The 25410-nt window shown below is 36.7% G+C and overlaps 2 protein-coding genes across 2 annotated transcripts; one reads left to right on the forward strand and one right to left on the reverse strand.

Annotated features, from left to right (window-relative positions):
* Positions 1 to 412: 412 nt before the first annotated feature.
* On the reverse strand, positions 413 to 20064 carry zc3h7a (zinc finger CCCH-type containing 7A). Its single transcript, XM_058769113.1, is given in 24 exon segments — positions 413 to 1520; positions 1595 to 1758; positions 3339 to 3472; positions 5520 to 5628; positions 5755 to 5860; positions 6188 to 6324; positions 7342 to 7412; positions 7494 to 7675; positions 8557 to 8657; positions 9971 to 10176; positions 10256 to 10414; positions 10531 to 10702; positions 10791 to 10822; positions 13934 to 13975; positions 13978 to 14176; positions 14269 to 14576; positions 15203 to 15242; positions 15330 to 15383; positions 15570 to 15650; positions 15728 to 15886; positions 17776 to 17973; positions 18061 to 18100; positions 18423 to 18528; positions 20047 to 20064. Coding segments are annotated over 23 exon segments (2952 nt in total). The 5' UTR covers positions 18491 to 18528; positions 20047 to 20064; the 3' UTR covers positions 413 to 1330.
* A 1455-nt stretch (positions 20065 to 21519) lies between these two features.
* On the forward strand, positions 21520 to 24989 carry pla2g10 (phospholipase A2 group X). The gene is made up of 5 exons (XM_058769115.1): positions 21520 to 21972; positions 22921 to 23089; positions 23611 to 23717; positions 24133 to 24298; positions 24865 to 24989. Exons 1-4 carry the CDS (start codon positions 21936 to 21938, stop codon positions 24279 to 24281), a joined length of 462 nt encoding a protein of 153 aa, XP_058625098.1. The 5' UTR covers positions 21520 to 21935; the 3' UTR covers positions 24282 to 24298; positions 24865 to 24989.
* The last annotated feature ends 421 nt before the right edge of the window (positions 24990 to 25410 follow it).

Genomic DNA, 25410 nt, shown 5'->3' on the forward strand with positions numbered 1-25410 from the left:
GATGATGCCCTGCTTAATTCAATTATTTAGACCTAATGCCAAGTTTTTTCTTCAGTTAAGAGTAATTTATTGTTAATAAACTGCTGCTAGTGTATAACAACCCAAGGCACATGGGGACACTTTAGATAGTTTGCCAAATAGTTTTTGCAACTTGTGCATCAACAAAATCTGTTATTTGGAATAATAAACATAATTTTTTTAAAACTCAACTCGGTAAAATTTTGAAGAAAAAAAAAAATGCTCACCAAGACCTTATTTTTTTGATTTAAGAAAAACGTGAAATATTACAGTTAGAAGTAAATTCTTATTTGAATATATATTAAAATTTATTTTATTCCTGTGAGGCAAAGCTGAAATTTCAGCATCATTACTACAGTCTCCAGGGTCACATGATCTTCAGAAACCATTCTGATATGCTGATTTGCTGCTCAAGAACAGCATTTATTTGAAACAAATAGAAATCAATAGTACCATCATAAGTGTCTTTACTGTCATTTTACTGCTTTAACTAAACACACTTGCTGAATAGAATTTAAAAAAGACACTAACATACATCAGTTTCATTAGATCAAACAAGCATTTAAGTTGAAATAAAATGAAATATTTATTACAGGGAATGCACAGCAGATCCAGCCCATAAAGCATTTATTAAGATACAGAAGTGCAGCTGGCAGGTTATCGCTTATTCCGTCTCCCTCTAGTGGATAAAACACGTCTTGACATAATTCGCCACAGCATGCCAATTTCTGTTATCAATTTTCATAAATACACTGTTATGGTATTACTTCCCTTGCCGTTTTGCTTTCAGGAACTACAGACACTGAAAAGAATACGACTTTATTGTTTATGTCGATCCATATGTAATACCAAGGCAATAACACAGCAACCACACAACATAGTAAAGTAATTCGGTGCGGATGTAAAATAACAGAGATTCCGAACTCAACATTCCAAAACAAACCGCGGTTAAGGAGGGGAAAAAAAAAATAAAGCGGGAATTTGACAAGGGAATCTCAGATGCGCTATTTCTTGCCTTCTGCTTTGGGTTTCAAGAGCAAAATCCAGCTCCTGAAAGGTGATCCGCTGTGTGCTATTTAATAAAAGAAACATAAAAGGCGATGGTGCGTTTATTTTTAACCAGTGATAAAAGCAACAAAGCCGTGATTACTCTGAACACAAGGCCAGCTCTGTGCTTTCCGTGAAAACCCAGAAGGAGGATGTCCTCCTCCTCCTCTGGAGAGCCACACCACGCTCGCCCGATTCAATACTGAACTCAAGACATCATAGTTCCAAAACACCCTGCATTAACAGATTCAGATTAATTAAAACATTACTTAATATCTTTAAGCAGAAAACTATATTTGCCAAAGTCATTATCGTTTGGTGCTATCAAGTGATCTTTTGTGGCTTTGGCAAGTTTCATCAAAAGGAATTCTCTTCTGTCCTTCCATTCCTTCAGCTCCTCATCTCCGTGTGCCAGCTTACAAAGTTCCTCCTCCGTGCAGGTGCCCTTGAGGAACCTGGAGCGAGTAGAAACCAGTCTGTCAGCGACGGCCGTTAACGGTTAATGTGATATGAGTGGTGTTAGACTGACCGTTCGCAAACTTTGAAGGTTCCTGTGGGGAAGCGATACTGCCAGCAGTTCTGATCGTCCTCGGAGTTGAACACTCGTTCTTTGTGCTTCTCAGAGGTGATATGCTGCTGCCACTGCTTATCACTGTTGCAGTTCTTCCCACACAACCAGCAATGGTTGCCAGCCTGATGAAACAACATTTAGAAGTTGAGGAATGTATTCACTTTCAGAAAAGGAATGTTTAAGTCACTTTTAGAAAAGAAAGTGTGTAAAAAGGTGCAGACAATTACTACATACACAGTTTATTTACAAAAACAGATCACATTTTTTAAAATCATGTTTTATGTTTTTGTGTTAGTTAGCTGTTTTTAGTTATTTTTTACCCTAGTCAAAAAACAACTGCAGTTTCATTGAGATTAATTGGAATGCACAATAAAAAAAAAATAAAACATGATAACAAGTTATTCGTTTTTGCAAATTAACTTTTCTTTTTTAAATTAAATTAATTTATATTAGACACACATATATACGTATATCAATATCATGCTAAATGTTTTTGATCATGGTAAAATAGTAATATTATGAAATATCAATTTTTTTAAAATAACTTTTCTATTTGAATAAGTGTTCAAATGTAGTTTATTCCTGTGATGTTAAAGCTGAATTTTCAGCATCATTACTCCAGTCTTCAGTGTCACATGATCTTTCAGAAATCATTCTAATATGCCGATTTGCTGCTCAAGAAACATCTTATCAATGGTGAAAACTGTTGTGCTGCTCAATATTTTTGTGGAAACCATGATGCATTTTTTTCCAGGATTATTTGATGAATAGAAAGTTCCAAAGAACAGAATTTATTTGACAGACAAATCTGTAGTAACATTAATCAATCAAAAGTGACATTAAAGCAAATAATTTGTCCTTGCTAAATAGAGACATTTTATAAAATCTTGCTGATCCCAAATTTGAATAATGTATATTTACAAAAATGTTTAGAATAAACCATTCATATAAATGCTTAAAAAGATTATAAATGAATTAACATGCAAATATAGATGAAAACTTCAATTTAAAATGGCTATGTACTACATAATGTAGCAAATGTTTTTAAATGTATTAATACATATTATTATAAAGCATTAATAACCCACACACAAACCACCTTGTGTTTTTTTCAGAGACTATATGCTGTAATTTACTTGTAAAGTCCTCTTTGGGTGAAGGATTTGCTCATGAATATTAATTGCATTATTTGACATTTGGCCCAGAAGGCCAAACTCACTGAAATACAGATGTTGTGTGTGCTAATCAGTTGGCGAACTAACATGACTCGTGAATATTTATTAAGGTACGACACAATAAGGTTACCAAGCAATATCTGTATTTTGCAATTAATATTCACTCACTATACTCTACCTTATAAATTTTACATGCAGAACGTGTTTAGTGTTTAAACAGCTAGAGGGAGCACAATGCACTGGAACACATTGCAGAGGCTGAGATGCATTTTTAAGTGGAACAATTTTAACTTGAAACACCAAACTGTCCAAGACAGTGAAAATAGAGAGATGCAGCAGAACAGACAAAGCATGCAAACATGAGATAAAACAGAGCCCTGAGTGTGTGTGCCGTCCTTGACAGTCAGCGATTTGTAATTTCCTTGCCTATGTGTACAGGACACTCTAAGATATACCAAGGTTGTGTCAGAGTAAGAAGAGCGTGATAATGATGTGTGGAAATATGAATGCTGCTCAAGTTTCCATACCACTTCCTCAGCATAGTCCGTGGGCATGTGAATCTGTTTGCCGTTCTCTCGGGTGGCACTGCTGCTACTCTCCTCGCTCCAGCCCGGCTTCTGAGACTGCAGCCACATTTCATACAGCTGCTCCATGTCTGCAACTACATACACAAACACAAACACAAGGGTTACATGATAAATCAGTCACAACATCAGTATCTGTCAGCACTGAGGGCCAGGTGTTCAAAAAGCTGGATCAGAATAATCTGGATTTGGAAATCCCATGTTTTGCCATCCAGGATCCATCAATTAATCCATCTTAATTTTCCACTGGTTTTTCAAAACAAAATTGAATATAAATATAAGGGCGATAGAGCTTTCTCCAGAGCCAGTCCAAAATTGTGAAATGAGCTCTCCCTCGCCATTAGATCTGCCAAATCACTACATGTGTTCAAAGCCATGCCGAAATCACGTTTGAACAGTTTTTATGATGGGTCTCAACTGTATGGCTGTGTGACTTGTGGTTTTTGTTTTTTATACTATTCTAGCCATTTTGTGTGTGTTGATTTTTGAAGCAATTGATAGCAAAGTTTTGGGAGAAATAGTACAGCAACTTAAATCGTCAACCTGCTATCTTGACACACTTCCCACATCTTTTTTCAAAAGTGTGCTTAACTGTTTAGAAGCAGATCTCTTAGAAGTGGTGAACGCCTCACTTCTTTCTGGGATGTTTCCAAAGTCCTTGAAAACTGCAATTATTAAGCCCCTTCTGAAAAATTATTGAAAAGGTAGTTTTTAAAACTAACTGTTTTCAGGAGTGATAACAAATGTTTCTTCAGCAGCAAATGAGTATATTAAAATGATTTCTGAAGGATCATGTGACACTGAAGACTGGAGTAATGATGCTGAAAATACAGCTTTACTATCACAAGAATAAAGTTGAATATAAAATTAAAACTGAAAATTGTAATGAAGGGGTGGATTCTGGAATCCATTGCTGCTATAATATAGATCCTTTCGAGTGGTTTATTAAGTTGGTGATTAATATTATTCGTCGTAACATTAAATGATTTGAAGGAGTTTCCCCATGTAAAGCTTGAATAGTGTAGAAGCACATGTCTCCCACTGAAATGTGCTCTCTCTCCTTGGTTTGAGAAAAGCACCCAACACATTAAAACACACATTTATTCTTCTGACTTACTATGACAGTTAGGTCACAAAGGTCATTAGGGCCTCTCATCTACATGACCAATTTACAATTAAAGCATTTAGTATATTTTTAATATTTTTAAACTTTAGAAAATGATGAAGAAAGTTTTCTGAAACCTCTAGCTGAGAAAAAGCACTTCATATCAGGATGTTTGGGGTAAGTTCCTGATTACAGATTGGGTTTGAACAACCCAGCCTTGAATGGGTGTGTGTGTAGGTGTGTGTGTGTAGGTGTGTGAGAACTGGTCTCCAGGAAGATTCGTAAACAGCACCCAGGATGGAATATGCATATGGACATCTTCCGTCACCACGCATGGGTGGAACATATACAACTCTAATCGCCCGTCACCTAAATAACCTTCAGATATAGGCTTTGAACTTTATGTACATCTGTTAAGATTTTGCACGCTTTTCTACGATTTAACCAATCAGTATTCTTTTTACCCAAGTCATAACTTAGCTAGGCACCTCTGTTAGAGTATAATTACTGTTGCATTGAGAGTGTATGAAGAGCGACCTACGAACTCCTCACAAGTATTGAAGCTGACTTCTGCTGATGAAACTGCAAACTATTTTTATTCAGTTGAATGAAGACCAGGGGTCCGTGGAACTGTACATTCCCCTACAACAATAATATTCCACAACTTTACCTTTTTTTTTTTGTATTTTTGATCAAATAAATGCAGCCTTGGTGACCATGAGAGACTTCTTTCATAAACATTTTAAAATCTTATTGACCCCAGATTTGAACCGTAGTGTATGAATAAGCTTACAGTTATTGGACTGTTGGTTGATATAATGATATTTTAGTTAAACATTACTTTAAACAAAGTACACAATACTGCTCACTCTATTGTTTGTCATCATCTGAAAATAATGACCAATAAAGCTAAGCTAAAACAAAACCTAAACACTGAACAACGATTCTATAATCAAATTGAACAATGTATATATTGTCCCTAAATGGCTGTAATGCATTTAAATGTGTAGTGAGCTTACTATTGTTATCTTTCATGAAAGTCCACAGATCTCTCTCCTCTGTGCTGTGAGCAAATGAGCAGTTTCCAATGTACTGACACTTTTTTCCAGCTGCCACATGCATACAAATCTGCAAACATTCAGGAATAACATTAATTCAAGAGACAGTGACAGTATTTAAAAACCATCAATTTATGTTCATTTTGAAAACAGACAATTTTTTTTTTTTTTTAGCATGAAAAAAAATTACACCTACTTCAAACTGAGCAGGAATAGGCTTTTTGGTTGGGAGAGGTCGAACTGTAGTCCACTTTTTCCGTTCAATAGAGCTAACCAGAACCACCCGTCTCTCTTTAGACCAGCTGGTCCACAGAAAGTGACACATGATGAGATGTTAGCAGAATATTGAACTTAAAATTGCAGTATTGTGAATTAAAGGAAGTTCACCCAAAAAAATCTGTCAAAATGTACTCAAACTGTATGACTTTATTTCTTCCATGAAACAAAGGAACGTTTTTGAAGAATGTACTAGCCATTTTTACCTATAAAATGAAAGGGGATTCACGTTCTTCTATTCACTTTCATGATCATTTCTCCTTTAGTGTTCCACGAAGGAAACTTGTGTGGGTTTGATACAAGAGTAAATGACGACAGAATTTCCATTTTTGGATAAAATGAGCTGGACTCACGGATGCCGGGCCTTTGCACTGCAGTACTTCTTGTTTTTGTCTGGCTCGATGACTTGGCCGTTCCTCCAACACTGAGCACATACAAACTGCAACTTCAGGTTAGCTGGTCCAAATCGTCGCAGGGCCGGTGGGAGCTCCTATGGGATAGGCACAAGCACATCATAAGACATCTCTCACAGGTATATACCATCTATTAGTATGCATTTATACTATGGGGCCGTTGAATGCTTGAATCTGATTGGCTGCCGAACGTTCTAAGGTGTGCAATTATTTTCAGGGAAACGCACGGCGAATGTAGTTCCAGGCAGCTCTTGACCGCATTACATGACCATATCACTTCGCCAAATGATTTCTGTTATTTCAAAGGTCTTACAACAGCAAAATAACCAAGACCCACAACGACACTGGCCAAATAAATAAATATAGTAAACAATATGATAAAAACGGCAGATCATGTCCATGTTTTTGCCACAAAATTACGCTTTATCATGTACGGAAAGCACATACTCTCTCTCTCCCGCTCTCTCTCCCTCACATACAGAACAGTTACAGTTTGCACACACTAGCATACATCGGGCTAATGTTGTTAGCGCTACTCTGACGATTTTATCAGTAAACGACTTAAAAACTACATGACTTCTCACAAGCGAGGGAACAACAAGGGCGCTGTTCGTGAACAAAAGGAACTAAGTTTCACTATAACTATAGAGACATTGCTGCCGAACACTATTGAGAGACGCACAGTAATCTCTCTCTCTCTCTCTCTCTCTCATAACTTAGTTATTAACTGTATTAACTGCATTAATCTGTTATCAACGGCTCAAGCCTCTGTTACTAGGTTTAAAATGACGTTTTGTAATTAGCAACAGAGGCGCTGGATGAGATGCGGAAGAAATAATCCTACTCACAATAGCGATTTAAGTAGAAGTACTGGACGAATGCCTTGAAATATATCATCTGATCGATGTCTTGAGGTGTGGCAACCGTAGTATAAGTGGAATAATTGACTTCGGTCCGTTGAATTATTAGAAAAATAATGCACACCCGAGGTGTAACTCCGCTTGCGTCGTGACCGCATCACCACCTCGGGTGTGCATTATTTTTCTAATAATTCAACGGACCGAAGTCAATTATTCCTTACATATAAAATCTACCTGAGCATGAACAGCAGCATCCATATTCCAATATTTCTGTGACTCCTGGACAATACCTTCATGTGTGATACCTGAAACAAACCAACACAACAGTCAGCGTTTCCTGTCAGCCTTCATGTCGGACAATTCATGAGTCTCGAGCTGCAGCTCACCTTGTTCACTCTGCATCATCCATACTTTGAGCTCGATGAGGCTGTGGGCGTAAAAGCAGAAATCTTCTCTCTGGCAGCCATACCGCACCTCATGCCTACACAGATCCATCTGGCAATGAGGGAAGTATGGACGGATTTTGGAGTACCTGACAGTTTTGTCCCTTAAATAGTGTACAAGGCACCTGAGGGAAAAATAAATAAATAAAATTGAGTGTTAATGCTACATTGCTTTAAGAAAAAATAAATAAATAAATAAAAAAAGTCTAACCTAGGGCCAGGCAATACAGACAAAAAAAAAAAACTTATTTAAACTTATCACTACATGGCTCTCTAGAAGGCATTATACAAAAACAGACCAAATAAAAATAAAGACTGCTAAACTGCATATTTGAGTGTATATGTTGTAGTGCATTTGCTCCGAAACCATCACTTAAAAATAATCACATTTTAAATGCTTAAAATGTAGTAATAGATTTGTATGTAACGATAACGTATTAATTCACTGACAGAGTGTGCTGAAAATACAGTAGTCAACATTTGAAGTGGATCAAAGTCGTCCTAAAACCAAAATCTTGTCTCTGGACAACTTTGATGAACTTTTTTGATCCAATTCAAAAGTTGACTACTGTAATCATGTCGTAAGACTCAAGTAACACTTTATTTTAAGATGTCCTTGTTAAACACGTTCCATGCACTTACCATTATAACAACAATAAATTATGCATAATTACATGCAAGTAACCCTAAGCCAAACCCTAATCCTAACGCATGAAGTTAATTAATATTACTCAGTACTTAAATCAATGTATAATTAGACTGTAACAAGGACACCTTAAAATCAAGTGTAACCAACTCTCAAACAAGTCACAACAAGGTGCGGGTGCGAAGTTGACCTAGTGACAAACTTTGGGAAATTTAATGGTCTAACAAAAAGACACTGAATATATTGCCCAGCCCTTATCTGGTAAGATTAAGTCATTAATTCAGACCAACGGCATTCACTGCAAAGCATGAATCTGCACATTTAGTGTCTGGACATGTCTTCATAAGAAGAGATGCTTACTTCTTTTCCTCAAACGCATGCTTTGTCACTGGGTGAGAGCATAGATTTGGGTTGTCCTTATTGGTTTTGCTGATTATTCTGGGTTTGTGATCAAAGCACACCTACAGACCAAGTCACACATGTTAGGTATTTGTACAGCTTCTTTAAACCAATGCAAATTTCCGCAATGACGAAAAACAAACAGAAACTAAAAATCCATTCGTTCGAAAACCGGTCATTCCAGTTCAATGATGAAATGAGGTGTCAGCTGCTTTAAAATCTCCAACAGGAAAAAGGGCTAATCATAAATTTGATTTATTTTGGTCAGCTGACCTCCAGGGGCCCGTTCTTCGTACTTAGCTTATTACATCCCAGATCAAATCACACATCCAAGATAATATCATCACGCTAATCAGGATCTGGCTAATTTGGTTCTTCGAACACACCTGTCGTTGATGATTAGTGTGGCTGGATTAAGTTATCTGAAATAATTACGCATTCACGGGTTGATTTAAAATGGGCTATGTATAGATACTCGAAGCCACAATCAGCAATGCAGCGACTGGCTGGCAGCAAGACATCATACAATTAAAAAAAATATAAAAAGAATACACCTGACGAAAAACTTTCATCCAAAATCCAAATTTCTGGATTTTTATAAGGAAACTGCCAAGCGAACAAAACAAAAATAATGTTATAATAGATAAATGAAATGTTATTTTATTCATCATTCCCAATTATTTATATTCACGATTTCTAGTATTTGTAGAGGCTTTACATTTTTATTTCAATGTTGTAATTAGCAATTCATTCAATGTTATCTTTTAAACAGATTTGTTACGTGACAGCATTAATTAAAGTTTCTTAAGGGTCAAGATCACGTTATCTGCATCTCCTGCGCTCCATCAAACTTTCACTGCCATAGTAGCTGTCATCACTCAAATGAATGCACGACTACATTCTCTGTATAGCATGTGTGCAAGACTCTAATACAATTATGACGAATAATTCTTTCAATGAGTAAACCGGACTATGTGTATTAGCCTATAGACTACACAACATTATATTATCTTCAAATAAATTTTTTGATTATGATCATTTAAAATTATTGTCCCTGGATCGGTAGGGTACTTGTAAAAGTAGCAGTGGCTGGGACAGATTTTAAGTATCAATTCTGCTTAAAAAGATGTGATCTAATCCGGTTTACATGAAATAAGCCTGCTCCTGAGCAGGTTTAAGCTTACGGACCTGTTGCTATGACAGCAACTTCGGGATGAGCTTCGAAGAACCAAACAATCCAAGATCACAGCAAATCGTCAACAATCAAATCCATCTAACGGAGTTAGCGACTTAAGAAGAACGGGCCCCAGGTGTATCATGGATTAGTTAGTCATGGCTACAATAAGCAAGCCATTCAAACAATGGCACGTTTTACCTCACAGAGGAACAAAAATATCCCATGGTGCTCCTGTAAGATTTTGGGCACAGTCAAATTGATCTTCGGTTTAGATCCATAAGGATCACACAGATTTTCTCTGCAGATGAAGCCTTTGCGTTCTAGCGTCCACACGTCAATTTCCTCTTGGCAGTAAGCAAAGGTACAATGACCAAGATACCGGCAATCTTGTCCAATCGCCACATCTATAAAGCAGAATTTGAGTATTAGTACATAATCTATGAAACTGTCAAATAAAGCCTCAAAGGAGATCACTGCAATTACCTTTGCAAATATAATAAGGCCCCATGTACTGGTTTTTAGTGGGTCTTGGGCGAATAAGTTTCCATGTTGGAAGTTCAGAATGTTTGGTTCTTCCCAAAAGCAAATCTTTTTTGCATTTGTGGTCCTCTGGATGGTAAATGTAATCCAGCACTCCAAGGCCTGTAAATACAATCAGGTGATGAAGAACCTAATGCAAAACCTCTGTGTTTGCATCTTTAAAAAGGTCATACACTGGAAACGCTGCCTAGCAACACTCTTGCATGACTGCCGCTTACCAGTTTTAATGTAGCATAAGGAACAGGCCTGTTTAAATTCATGGGTATCAGCAAGTGGGTTCTTGGCAAGGTCTAACTGCGGTGGATAATCCTGCACAAATGTCCCATCGGATGTGCTGAAACCCATGCCTATGGGTGGAATGGTTGGCACTGACATGTCGCTATTACTCAGCTGAAAGAGCAAATAACTGAGATTAACCAAAGAGCACAGCTGAACGTTTGGGAAAATGTTTATCATATTGATGTAAATGAACCCTTACCGGCATAAAATGATGTTGGCTAAAAGGTTTATCTGGTCCATAAGGAATTAAAAAACAAATGGGAAAACAGAAATGAGCAAAGGAAACAGTGGCAGCAGGGTCCCAAATGAACCTTTGTTAAGAGTTAAATGGGAATAAATATAATTTTTGATGACTAACTTTAAAACACACACACACACACACCCCACTACATGGGATATACAATATAGGCTAATACATTATTAATTTCAGTGAATGACACAATGGGTCTCATTCACTAAGCTTGCGTACACACAAATTTGTGTACAAATGATTAAGAACAAAATCACGATTAAAAAATCTCGTAATAAAATTTATGGAAAAAAAATATAGGAACAACTGAAACCATATGTACACAAAAAGCACTTACTCTGTTCACATCTCGCAATTCTGAGTTAAAAAAAAAAAATAGTTAATTGTGAGAAAGTCGCAATTATTTTTTAGAATGTTTTATTCTGAGATGGAAACAAGAGCACATCTACTATTAGTGGCATGTTTGACGAGAGTGACGAAAGGCTGTAACGAAAGCGTGTGCGGAAAATCCTTTAGATCAGGGGTGTCAAACTCAGTTCCTGGAGGGCCGCGGCCCTGCAGAGTTTTGTTCCAACCCTGCTCCAACACGCAAACCATCTAGTTTTCAAATAGGCCTGAAAGAATTGATTAGCTGGATCAGGTACGTTTAATTAGTGTTGCAACTCTGCAGGGCTCCGGCCCTCCAGGAACTGAGTGTGACACCTCTGCTTTATATAGAGATTGGGTACGTTTTATGCAAATGACCCTCCTGCACGTGGCCGGTCATTCAGAACACTTCAAATTTACTAACATCAGAACGATGTTAAAGGGGTCATGAACTGCCTTTGTTTGGTTTTTACTGTTCTCAGAGGTCCACTTATAATGATATCAAGATTTCTACATCAAGAAGCATTTAGAAAAAAGTAATAAGCTATTTTCTGTCCTGTTTTTAACCCCCTCATCAGAATGCTCTGTTTGAATAGGCGTGGCAGATTGTAGACTCGGAAGTATTGACTAACAGCTGCGTATGTTTGACAGTGTACATTCATCCTCATAGATAACAAGCTAATGTGATTTAGGTCAAAAACATATAAATACTCAGTACATATCAAAATGATCTGTAATAACAGACAAAGCAATAGTGACCATGTAATGAAACGTTACTTGCACTTGTGTGTTGCTACATTACTGTCGGATCCAATAAAGTCCGCACAGCAGCATTGTCTTTTAGTTTCAATCTTTATGAAATTGAGTTCTGAAACTTTCATGTTTTTATAGTACAACGACCTCTTATATGTAAAAAGTTCAAGGAAATTTTGGTTTCTCAGTTCATGACCCCTATAAGAACAAATTCATGTACGTACAAATACAGAATAATCCATGCAATTATTAGTGAATGAGAACCAATGTCCCATGCCATTCATCACAAATACACCAGGAAACATGCTCAATAACGTAACATTGCTGGGTAACAAATGTCTTTCATATTAAATTTAATCTTCATATTACAACAATAAAAACATTTTATTTATAAAAAGCATCAGCGGCAACACTGATATTAACAATAAGCAAAATGTAGAATCTCTAATGTTTTCAAATGGAGAAAATAAATAAATGGACAGCAGTCATAACTTCATTTTGAACTAGTTTTAGGTTTGTAAGCTGTTTAATAGGCTAAAGAGTGAAGAATAATTCACTGGATAATATTCTCTGGAATATTGAAATATAACAAACAAAACATTGTATTTTATTGCATTTCTCAACTGGTATGTTATATCAGAATTATTAATATGTTTTTGTCATTTTAGATTATGAAATGCCTGCTGACAGTGCGGTTTATCTATTTACACAGAACTATAGCCTACTCAAATTGCGATCGCTCGCGGAGATAAATATTTACTTTCCATAGAGATGTATTTATTTAGATGTGTATTAGTGAAATAATGGTTATATAGTAAATATTAATATCATTTAGCGTGTTTTAAACAAGTGAATCTTGTTAAAAGTAACATGCAGTGGCCGTGCTGGAGCATTTCCTGAGCATCAACCGCTGAGTGAGCAGCAAAATGAAAGCGGCTTCACGAGACTAATGATGAGCAAATACAACAGAGCGCGAATTAAATTCAGCGCTTTTATTTCCAACATGCACTCATTCATGGCTGCATATTTAATTCAGGCAAAGTTAAGTCTTTATTGGGACAGACTGACAGATTATCTTACGTGACTCCGTGAGTTCGTCTCTATTTCTTAGAGCCAAGCTGCATAAACTGCATATCAGGCAGGTATTATTATGTAATACATCTAATTTGTGCATTAATGGCTGTTATGTTAAATAAAGTTTACTAACTACAGCAAATCAAGTACCTGCACGCCGTTGTTGTTGTCTCCCCTCCCCTCAGACGCATTGCAATGGTGATCCTGTGCGCAATTCTCAAAACACCCACAAGATGGCGGCGTTTGTGACTCCGATATTACAAAACCGATATCCAATTATGGTAAAATGCTTAAATATCGGTAAATCGATATATCGGTTGATCTCTAATATTTATGGCTGGTAAATTATCTTAATTCACTCAGCATTTTTTGGCGAGGCAAATGACTAATTCTGGATCCTGGATGCAAATACGTTGAGATGACCAAAGCCCAAAGTATACTTCTGTATTGATACAACTACTTGTACTGTATGTGTTTTTAACATGTAATAAGCCTTTTTAGCATACAATCCATTTGATAACATGTGGAGAGGCGCTCGACACATATACACTACAAGGTTTCGTCTTTATCCAATGTCTGCACTTTTTCCCTCTAGAGGTTTTAAGCAACAAGTGTATGTCGTATTTTATACTAGATTTCAACACAGGTGTCTATTGTTGCATCTCCAGTAGTTTGTTATGGTTTCTTTTTTATATTGCAAAAGAGAAGGCAGGGCCAGTGTTGCCACACTAATGGACAAAATTAGAGCAAAAAATTTGGCTGCATATGTACTACTATTGCGTCACATGCACTTTATGCAGAACCTAGTGTACGTATATATAAAAAAAAAAAAAAAAATCATCAAAATATACTTTGGGATTAAGATCCTACTTACTAAGAAGCCATGATGAGCAACGCACCTGTCGGAGAATCTGAAATTGACAAACTATCCAATGAATCCAGGGTGATGAAAATGTGTCCAGACCAAGAGAATACGATGAAATTGGCTTGTGATACGGTGCAGGCAAATTTACTGTGCACTGTGGAGCCATACTCAAAAACGGATGGCCCAGGTGGGAAGGCATGAGCAAAGAACTCTGTATTGAACTACTGGCAGCAATACTGGTCGGTAAAGGAATAGGTCCATCCACTGTGGGAATATCCTGGGTGGGAAAAAAAAAAAAAAGAGACAAACATTAACATGTCTTGTACGTACTCTAAACAAAAGCAGAAATGTGGCTCTTCTCAAGCTTACCAAAGAAGACTCGGGAGGACTTGCTCTGTCCAACAGCTCGTCTAGATCATCCCCGATAATATCTGTATCATAGTCCAAGCGGGTGTCTGGTACTGTGTAAGAGTCATTGGGCCTGGTTCCGTTAACCAGGGGCATATGTATGGGCATGGGAACAGGCTCTGGATTATGGGACTCAACCGGGACTACCGGAGGTGAGACAACACCAACAAGAGGCTTGGACTCTACTTCTTCCTTCTCACTTACTGTAGAACACAATGGCATACTGACTTGTACCGGGTCACCCATGCCCTGCATAGACTGGCCCACTTCTATGGAGACAAGGAGGCATTGCTAAGCTGAATTTAAAAAAAAAAAAAAATTATGTATTATATACACACTACCGTTCAATATTTCAGGGTCCGTAAGATTTTTTGTTGTTGTTGCTTAAAGGAGTCTCTTATGCTCACCAAGGCTGTATTTATGTGATTAAATATACAGCAAAAACTGCAATATTGTTAGATATTATTAGTATTTAAATTAACCATTTTCTATTTGAAAATATTGTCTTTTTTTGAAAATATTGTAAAGTGTGTTTTCTTCCTGTGATGGTAAAGCAGACATTTTTCCAGACTTCAGTGTCATCCTTCAGAAATCAGTTGTGAAAACATTTGTGCCGCTTACTATTTTTAACTATATTATAATATTTATAAAAAAACTTTATCACTTTCAGAATATTTTTTGATATTTTTGAGAAATAGAATAAAAAAGGGCAGTTTATTAAAAAAAAAAAATTATTTTGTAACATTATAAATGTTTTTACTGTCACTTGATAAATTTGGTGTATTCTTGCTGAATTAAAAAAAAAAATAATAATAATTCCTAAAATAAGATCTTAACTGACCCAAAATTTTGACCAGTAGTAAACATTACTAATGGTAGGTATACACTGACTTACCCATTTCAATATCCTCCACAGAGGAAGAGCTGTGAGAATGCTGTTGGGAAATTAAGTAGCTCAGTAGGGTTGCTGAAATTAATTATTTTAAACACACACACACACACACACACACACACCAACTTACCTTATCATTAACCGCTCCTGATAGACTTGAACCGGGCAAAACATTTAAGGCAGGCTGATTTCAGAAAAAATAAAAAAAAAAATTTAAAAAAAAAGGAAAAGAAGTCTGATCAGAGAGAAATAAATATGGATTATGAGCTTTATTTTCCCTGGTACAATTATAACCGATTATTCTAACTAAATACTTTTCCCCAAACTAGCTATAAAGTAGACACACTCCTATTTTTATTTTTTTTTATACCTTGCTTCTGACATAAGCCTTACGGATTTTCAGTCCCAACATTCTGGCAAGCTCCTGGGTCATTTCAATCACATGAGTATCCTGCAAGGTAAATGAAACATGAAGAACCAAGTAATGTAAAAAGGCTTGATTAAAACCCAAGAGTAAAGTGCTCTGACCTGAGGCACTGCCATGGAGCATTTAGCAACCACCTCATAAGCCTCTTGATGTCTTCCCATTTCTTTTAGACATTGAGCTTTCCGGTAAAGTGCTCTGTAGTTGCTTTCATTGAGTTGAAGAGCTTTTTCAGAGTCCTCTAGGGCTTGATCATGCAGTCCCTGCATCAATAACCACAAACACATTACTGTGAATTAAAAAACCGACTGGGACAATTAACTTTGCAGCATAAGCAGTCATCAAACACTGCATGGAAAATCACTGCTTGCTTGTACACTTCCATTCAACAGTTTTAGCTTTGCATATTTTTGAAATAACTATTATGCTTAGCAAGGCTGTATTTATTTGATCAATGATACAGTAACTACTGTGATAATTGCACTTTAAAATATCAAGTCTTCTATTATATTGTATATTAAAGTGTAATTTATTCCTGTTATGACAAAGCTGAATTTTCAGCATCCTTACTCCTGTCTTCAGTGTCACATGATCCTTCAAAAATCAGTCTAAAGGCCTTTCCACACGGAGCGTGAAAAGCGAAACGAATATCGGACGCGATTACATGCTGTAATAAAACAACAGATTCCTATGGATGCTTGCGCATAGACCTCGAACATTCATGCACCAAAAATGCAAATGTTTTTTTTCGAACCAGTCCGACGAATATTTTCGGTTTCGCAAAGCGAAAACACAAGACGTCCAATAAGATTTGAGCTAGAGTCATGTAAGATGATCCATCATTCTGTCCCAATAAAGATGTAGCTTTGCCTGAATTAAATAATATGCAGCCATGAGTGAAGCGCATGTTGAATTTAATTCTCTCTCTGTTGTATTTGCTCATCATTAGTCTCGTGAAGCCGCTTTCATATTGCTGTTCACTCAGCCGTTGATGCTCAGGAAATGCTCCAGCACGGCCACTGCATGTTACTTTTAACAAGATTCACTTGTTTAAAACACCCTTAATTATATTAACATTTACTAGCCTATATAACCATTATTTAACTAATAAACATCTAAAATTCATCTCTCTGGAAAATTAATTATTTATTATCTCCGCAAGCGATCGCAGTTTGAATATAGTTCTGTGTAAATGCATAGATAAACCGCGCCGTTAGCAGGCATTTCAGCTTGTAAACCTAAAACTATAGTTTAAAATGAATTTGATATGAGTCCTGTCCTTTATTTATTTTCTCCAGTTGAAAACATCAGACTTTCTACATTTTGCTTATTGTTAATATGCAAATAAATAAATAAAATGTTTTTTTACTGTTGTAATATGAAGATTAAATTTAACATGAAAGACTGCACTTTTCTTTTCTTTTTTAAAAGATGACCGAAAGGAGGAAAAAGCCAAGTAAAGTATGGACTTACTTCAGTCAGTCATTTATTTACTTTGTAACAGTAAATAAATATCGGTTCTGCATATCGGTTACCGGGCACATAAACATGCAAATAATTGGTATCGGTTTAAAAAAAAAACAACATCGGCCGATCACTAATTTGAGCATCACATCCCGTGGCCAGAGCAACTGTTGTTACTCAAAAGGTTGACGCAGTGGTGCTAAAAGCTGTTAAAAACTGTATTGAGCACGAGCCTAAAAACACTGAAGTAGAGGACTTTCAAGCAACAGACAAAGAATATGGATGCCGAGATGTTGTTGTCGCAGACGATGTTAAATCCATATACAAGATACATATCTGAGGAAAAATACATTGTTGGTCAGCGCCACCTAGCATGCAGGAGTGAATTAGCAGAAGGCGAACAATCGTTTCACGCACGGTGTGAAAAAACCGCTCGTCTGCGATTCGCCTCATGCTCAGTGTGGAACGCAGTCCTTAATGCCGATTTGCTGCTCAAGGAACATTTTTATTGTTATCAATAAGATGGTGAAACTGTTTTTAGGATTCTTCAATGAATAGAAAGTTGAAAAGAACAACATTTGAAATAGAATTGTTTTGTAACATTATAAATGCCTTTGCTGTCATTTTTGATCAATTTAACATCCTTGCTGAATAAAAGTTGCATGTCCATATGAAAGCGTATTCTTACAATGTTCAAGTAAGATGCAGCACGGTTCGCATGAAGCTTCTCTTTCAGGTTTTGAGAGACGAGGATGTCCTCTGATTCTGCATACTCTGCTATGTTTAAGGCCTCTGTGTATAATTCAACAGATCGCGCCCATTCGCCTTCAAGGAACACATCATTACCCTCGCCAAACAGATTCCTCACCAAACTCTGGATGAACACCTAGAGGAACGAATCAGTGCAAAATATAAACATCTAAATGTACAACTGCAATCAGTGCTGGATTGATTGCGAGTGGAAACCACATACCTCATACTGCTCTTGACTGCCAGGAAAAGGCAGGGTAGACCTACGATTAAGTAGAAGATTAAGAAAACAATCTGAAACCATTTCAATGCAGGTGCAAAGAACATGTGCAATGACAGATTTGCAGAGAAACAACATTGTCATGAATTAGTGAGGACGGGTGATAAAGCTGTGTGTAATTTGCATTCTAGAAAGTGTTTGAACCACAACCAAATTCTTTTGATAGGACAGAAATAAAACAGTGGATGAAGTCAGCCTGAAACCATTTCTCTCTTTTTCCCTCTATAACACAATCTGAAGCCACTGTAGTCGTCTCCATGATCGAAACTTGCCGATGCTCACAGGTTTACACACTGAACACTTACTGAATGAACTGCAAGCCCTCCTGAATGTCCTGCCACCGGCTGCTTCGGTCCTGGCCTGTGGCTGACATCTTCCCATACGTGTGCAGGACGTGACTGTGGTCAACACCTATGATTTATATAAATATATACAGAAATCAGACAGATAAATTGATTTAACACATTTTCCTAAGCATCACATATTGACATGTCTTATAGTGAAATAGGAAAAGTTCTGTTCTTTGTTCAAAAAAAGCTCTGTTTTCTCATCAGTGAGGGGATGCTCGACTATTACTTGCGCAAAGTGATTCTTCAGAAGAGTTTGTTTCAAAGAATCGATTCGGCGACTGAATGATGACGTAGAACCGTGACATATTATTATACGCTCAAATACACGTGTGACCCTGGACCACAAAAGCAGTCTTAAGTAGCACGGGCATATTTGTAGCAATAGCCAACAATACACTGTATGGGTCAAAATCATTGATTTTTCTTTTATGACAAAATACTTAGGATATTAAGTGAAGATCATGTTCCATTAAGATGTTTTGTAAGTTACCTACTGTGCATATATCAAAACTTAATTTTTGATTAGTAATATGCATTGCTAAGAACTTTATTTGGACAACTTTAAAGGCGATTTTCTCGTATTTTTTTAGGTATTTATTTGCACCCTCAGATTTTCAGATAGTTGTATCTCGGCCAAACACTGTCCTACCCTAACAAACAATACATCAATGGAAAGCTTATTTATTCAGCTTTCTGCTGATGTATAAATCTCAATTTCAAAAAATTGACCCTTATGACCGGTTTTGTGGTCCAGGGTCACTAATGATAATACTGTTTATTTGATCAATTATTAGTTTCTAACAGCTTAGAGAAACCTAAAAAAGTAACTTAAAACTAAATATATTGAATTTACAACATAAAGAATGCTGAAATGTAAATCACACATCTGGATTATTCTAGAAATGTTCTCACTATCAACTCATCCATCGGTTCTCGGCGTATCACAAGCCCAAAACACAACTCTCAGTTCAATGATTTAACGACAAATCGTTCTTTTCGGTTTTGCAAATCGATTAATTCAAAGCATCCGCCCCAAACGAACGATGCATTCGCATATCGGACAACGCTATATTACATTTGTGACTATACGCGGCAAAACCAGAAAAGAATGCGGTATAAAACAACACACTTCCTTCACTTCAGGCAGTCCCCTTGGCGGTAGGCAAGGAAATTCACAGAAAAGCGGCGTCTCATAGGGACCGAAGTAGCCAGAGAAACTTCTCACATAGTTCATAAAGAAAGCCGCGTTTCAAAGCATCCGCAATGAAGAAAGACTAGCTTTGCCTCAAAATGGTCCACAAGGTTTGTTCGGGAGCGCATTCGACGACTAACTGTAGTCTACAGAGAAAGCTCGCTCATTATTGAAACACAGCCAAACGCTTTCACGAACGGACAGCTCCAGCGGGCATTTTTACTGTAAGGCTGGCACCGAGACTCTGACCTGTTCATCCGTGAAACCAGGAACACGCAGATCTTGTGTGCTAGCCAAATGGTTGGTCATGCAAACTCTTGTGTGAACAGTCGCTAGGTAAACTAGCACGATAGCATTTTTACCGCGCACCTCTGCCTGCCTACTCACCCACCCGAACAGTGGCCACCCGGGCGCGTGAACGCCAAAAAATATACAAGTCACCAGCCTAAAAAAAACACTCACCTTAAATAGATCAGTGTTCAGAGGAAAGCGAGTGCCCCGTACAATCAGTAATGTTTTCATGTGTTCGTCAATCCAGTCTCTTCTTTGGGCAACGTGATCTTCGTGACGTCTTGTTCAGTTTGTCATGTAGCGGCTGAAGATGGTTACAGCGCCCTCTGTAGACAGACACACTCAACTGCAGCTGCGCCCTCTCAAACACACGGGGCATGCTAACTAGCTAAATCAATACAAAACATAAAATGTATGTGTATGTATGTATGTGTGTGTGTGTGTGTGTGTGTGTGTGTGTGTGTGTGTGTGTGTGTGTGTTCTTTATGGTACTTGAACATTTATTTAATTTGCAATTAAGTTACTATACATAATTAGAATGAGCATATTCTTTCCAAAGTTCTGAATTTGAGCAGTGTATTAAACATCAGTTCATTAATGCGTCTTATTTGACGTTAAATAACATTACATAAAATTACTTTGTTATTGCTATGTATATTGAAGTAATGCAAAATTCAAAATACAGGTAAAACACCTGCAAAAAAAAACAACAACTAAAAATCTCTTCGTAATAATACAGTCAGTGGTCTATTTTTTTTATACAGATTTTTAAGCTACTTCCACCTCGAACAATAAAACGGACATTGAATCTGTCTTTGCACAATTTTAAATGACTTATTTTTTTTATTATTTTTTTTTTTAGGGGGTTATTTTTTTGTGAGAAGAAAGAGGAGAGAAACACCTGCATAATTGTGACTCTGGACCACAAAACCGGTCATAAGGGTCAATTTTTGGAAATTGAGATTTATACATCATCTAAAAAGATGAATAAATAAGCTCTCAATTGATGTAGCCCAGGGGTGTCAAACTAATTTACTGAAGGGCCACAGCTAAACTCTAAACTCTGCAGGGCTCCGGCCGTCTGACACCCCTGATGTAGCCTATGGTTTGGATAGGACAATAATTTGGCCGAGATACGACTAGCCTATTTGAATGTCTTGAATCTGAGGGTGCAAAAAATATAAAAATATTGAGAAACTCGCCTTTAAAGTTGTCCAAATTAAGTCCTTAGCAATGCAAAAAAATAAATAAATAAAATAAAATAAATACATTTTGATATAATTACGGTAGGAAATTTACAAAATATCTTCATGGAACATTATCTTTAATTAATATCCTAATGATTTTTGGCATAAAAGAAAAATCAATCATTTTGACCCATACAATGTATTGCTGTGAATATATCCATGCTACTTATGGTTTTGTGGTCCAGGGTCACAATTTACGTAGGAAATAGGCCTTGACTGACCAATCAGAATCAAACATTCCAGAAGAAGCGTTATACTGATAATCATGTATACAAAGTGCAAAATACAACATACGGATGTTACAGTGTAGATTTTCCGAATTGTTCCAGTCCAGACTGCGGTGTGGCCCTAAAGTCTAAATCAGTTTTTGAAACATTTACAGATGCAGGAGAGAGCAAATAGTAGCGTGCTGGCGTGTTCAATCATGACCTCCCAGTTGGCAGCTGATCCAGCTCAAGCTGTTTGTATGGAAAAGCCAACAAGCCATCATAGGGCGGTCCTGACTCCGAGCTGAACACCCAACCAGTCATCAGAGAGGATAATTTATCCAACATTCCCAGACCTTAACTTTCAACGTAATTTTAACCCTGAGGAAACAGCAGCCTCCAGGAGTGAGAGAGAGCAGGATTACAGTAGGAGTGATGTCCTGAGATTACTCAGTATCTAAATAAAGCCCAGCACTGAGGAAGTCTGTTTATCCGAGACTGAGCAGAGACTGGACTATTACCTGTGAGCACAATGACTGCGCTGTATCACACATTCCTGCTATTTACAGGTGAGGCTGCTCACTTCTCATTTAATTATTCACTCTTTCTTATATCACATCGACATTTTTATTAAATTAAATAAGATTAGGGTGCTACTGGAAGTGTATTGTTTGTGTGAATAGTAGGTTATAGTTAATTTATATTATTTATTTATTTAAAATAAAAATAATTGTTAAAAGCTACTTTGAGTAATGCATTTAGTATTTTTAAAATGCTTGCATTTACTCATAGTAGCTTGTAACAATTAATTCTAATGTTTTAAAATCTAAATTCACGATTTTGAATACATTTATTTGCTTTTTAATTTATTATTATTATTTTATGTAAGACAGGCAGAGTGGGCAAAAGTAGGCTGAAAAATTACCTTTGGAAAAATTTCACTTAGAAATTGCTAGGAAATTTCACAAAAAATTACAAAGAAATGACAAGTAACACAATAAATTAAACATGATATTTTGAAGTAGAAAGACTGAAATGATAAAACATACTCAAATAATCTTAGTTTGAATTTTTTGAAAATAACAATGTACAAAATATTCGAAAATTAATTTTTACAGCGCAGATGAATTACCGGAATAATTCAAGCTAATCATAAAAAATATATAGCCTACTTATGACTAAGTGCGAAGCAGTAGTCATTTAGACCCACACAACTGGAATCTAACACTTCATCAGTGGAATCTGACACTACATTGGTGAAAAAAGGCCCTATTCTTTCCTTGGGAAACTCTGGACAATAGATTTGAGGTTGTTCCGTGAGACTTAAATGTAAGAGTTACAATAACCTAAATGAGACAATATCCCAAAATGATAACATAGCATTATAAGTGTCAAAATTGTTTAAAAGTGAGCAGCATAATATGTTAAATGTCTAGTAAACAAATAAATATAAAGAGAATTGGTTATATATACACAATGAAAAGCCTTGACCAAATTCACCATTTGACTCTTCTCAGTCAGTATGGCTTCCCTGCAGCCACAGAGGTCTTCGCGGAGCAAAAGGGGTTTGCTGGAACTAGCTGGTGTGATCAAGTGCAGCACGGGACGATCAGCTTTAACTTATGCGATGTATGGATGTTACTGTGGTCTCGGGGGTCAAGGGTGGCCCAGAGACAGAGCGGATTGGTAAGCCTAAAAATTACCTAAAAATATCTGTGCAGTTCTGTGTAACGGAAGCAACAAATATTCCTTTTTCTTCTTAAATTTACTCCATGCATCTTGGTCAAAGTGAGTCCATTTATGTGGCATTCCCTCAGACATCCAGAAAAGGCTTGCTCCCAGCTCTCCCACACACAAAATTACAATTCCCCTTAACCTCAGTTTAGGATGCAGAGACCAATATCGCCATTCGCAGTGAAAGAGCTCTTCGGAAGTAGACAACGGGATGAAAATGAATAAACAAACCTGCTGATATTATTACACCACATTCCACAGAAGGATTGCTCAATCTAATCTTACAAAGTCAGCAGTTTATCTGGCCAACATTCTCAGCGGCCCTCCATGTATGAGATCACATTGTATTTTTGCAAGTCTACTTGAATTATATGTTACATAATGACAAAACAATTCAAAACCAGACAGAACTGGGCTAGGTCCTCTGTGCCATTTCATTACAGATAATCGCAAGGGCATTTGTTCTTCTTTAGGTGTTGCCACAAACATGACTGCTGTTATGGGGATGCAGAATTTGCAGGCTGTCAGACAAAAACGGACAGGTATCAGTGGACATGCGAAGAAGAGGAGGTTGACTGCGGTATGATGTCTTATTTAGATATTAAACTGGCATATTTATATTCTTTTAGAATCACTTTATACATTATAATAACCTGGGGTCAAAATAAGAAACAGAACAAGTCTGTAAAGCTTAAAAGGGAAAGTGAAAAATATGACTATGAACGTTTTGTTTGGTCTTTTCCTTCAGCTTCAGGAAGTAGTAGTAATACTGGGTGTGTATTATAACAGATGGGAGACTTCAGGCTAAAAAGAGGCAGTGTTTTTAAGCAAGCCACAAGATATTTTAAGATCTTGTTCCTGCAGTAAACAGCATAACGTGCTATAGGAAACACTCAGTATATTGTTGAAGAGGCATAATGCATGGTTTCCTTCACTCTGTATGCAAACTACTCATTTTACACAGCCAACAATTTAAGTTTATGTCTTCAACGCAGATACGCTTAATGACAGATGTGCGAAAATCCTCTGCCGATGTGACAGGGAAGCAGCCAGATGCCTCCGAAAGGCACCGTACAACCAGAAATATGCTCTGTGGCCAGATTTCCTATGTGGATGTGTTCATCCTACCTGCAACATTTACTAATGCCAGTATAAAATTTGGTAAACAAATCTTTTTGAGCTTGTTTTGTACGTTTGATGCTTATTATAGACTTTATATTGTTCAAATCATTTCCATTTTCTACATAAATTTGTATTTTATATTTACATAGTTGACTTTCAGAAGTGAAAGGATTAAAATATGTGCAAAATAATCACAGTATTGCTAAATGTTTAGATATGGCACAGTGTTTTGTGAAAAGCAATCCACCGCTTTGGTCCGTAGGGGAGAGAGGGGCTACTTGTCACACTAGAATTTCTCAAGATTTACTAAAGTCAGTTTAGACAAATGTGTCACAAACAATAGGTACAGGCATGTAGGACCTCCACATGCAGACACAATACACAAAATAGCTGCAAGACGTAAAGGATTGGAACTTCCTGAAACACCTTTTATGTTCAGATTGTATGGACCATTTGGTTCACACCTTTACAAACAGAGAAGCACTTAATTGCATCTGGGGCAGATTCAGTGTAATTGAATCTTATATTCTCACCATCTAAAAAAAATGCAACTGACATAATCTTTCAATTGAATATTTAATGGATTTTTCTTTTTTTCTTTTCAGAATTCACTCAAACAGCAAAAAAAAAAACAACAACAACAACTATTCTTTATGGCAAAAGAAATTATAATACATTTATTGTAAAATCTCAAAATCTTATCAAACATCAAACTATAGCCCTGGTAAGATGGATAGATTAATGAATGATTGAATGAATGAATGAATTAAGATCACAGATTTCATATTGATTGTGCACTTTACAGACAACACTTCACTTAACACTAGAACCGCCATGGGGTCAATTTTAGCCATGGCTGTTTTTCAAATGTACATAACAGATTTTCAACAAAACATTCAAGTCTCCCAGTCATTGACTTTTACTAAAATTATGTAATTTACAATCCAATGTTTTTAAAAATTATTTAGATAAAACCAGATCAAAAAACGGAGCATTTATACCAGGGGCGGACTTGGACAAAATTTCAGGCCGGGAAATCTCACACTCATCCAGGCCATCCCATAAACCCATAACAAAATGTGAAACCACGGACAACAATATTTTTTGTATGACCATCATCATCAAGTTTAAATTCCTAGGCTGATGCCGTG

This window comes from Onychostoma macrolepis, chromosome 03, assembly GCF_012432095.1.
Source record: "Onychostoma macrolepis isolate SWU-2019 chromosome 03, ASM1243209v1, whole genome shotgun sequence".
Classification (NCBI taxonomy): domain Eukaryota; kingdom Metazoa; phylum Chordata; class Actinopteri; order Cypriniformes; family Cyprinidae; genus Onychostoma; species Onychostoma macrolepis.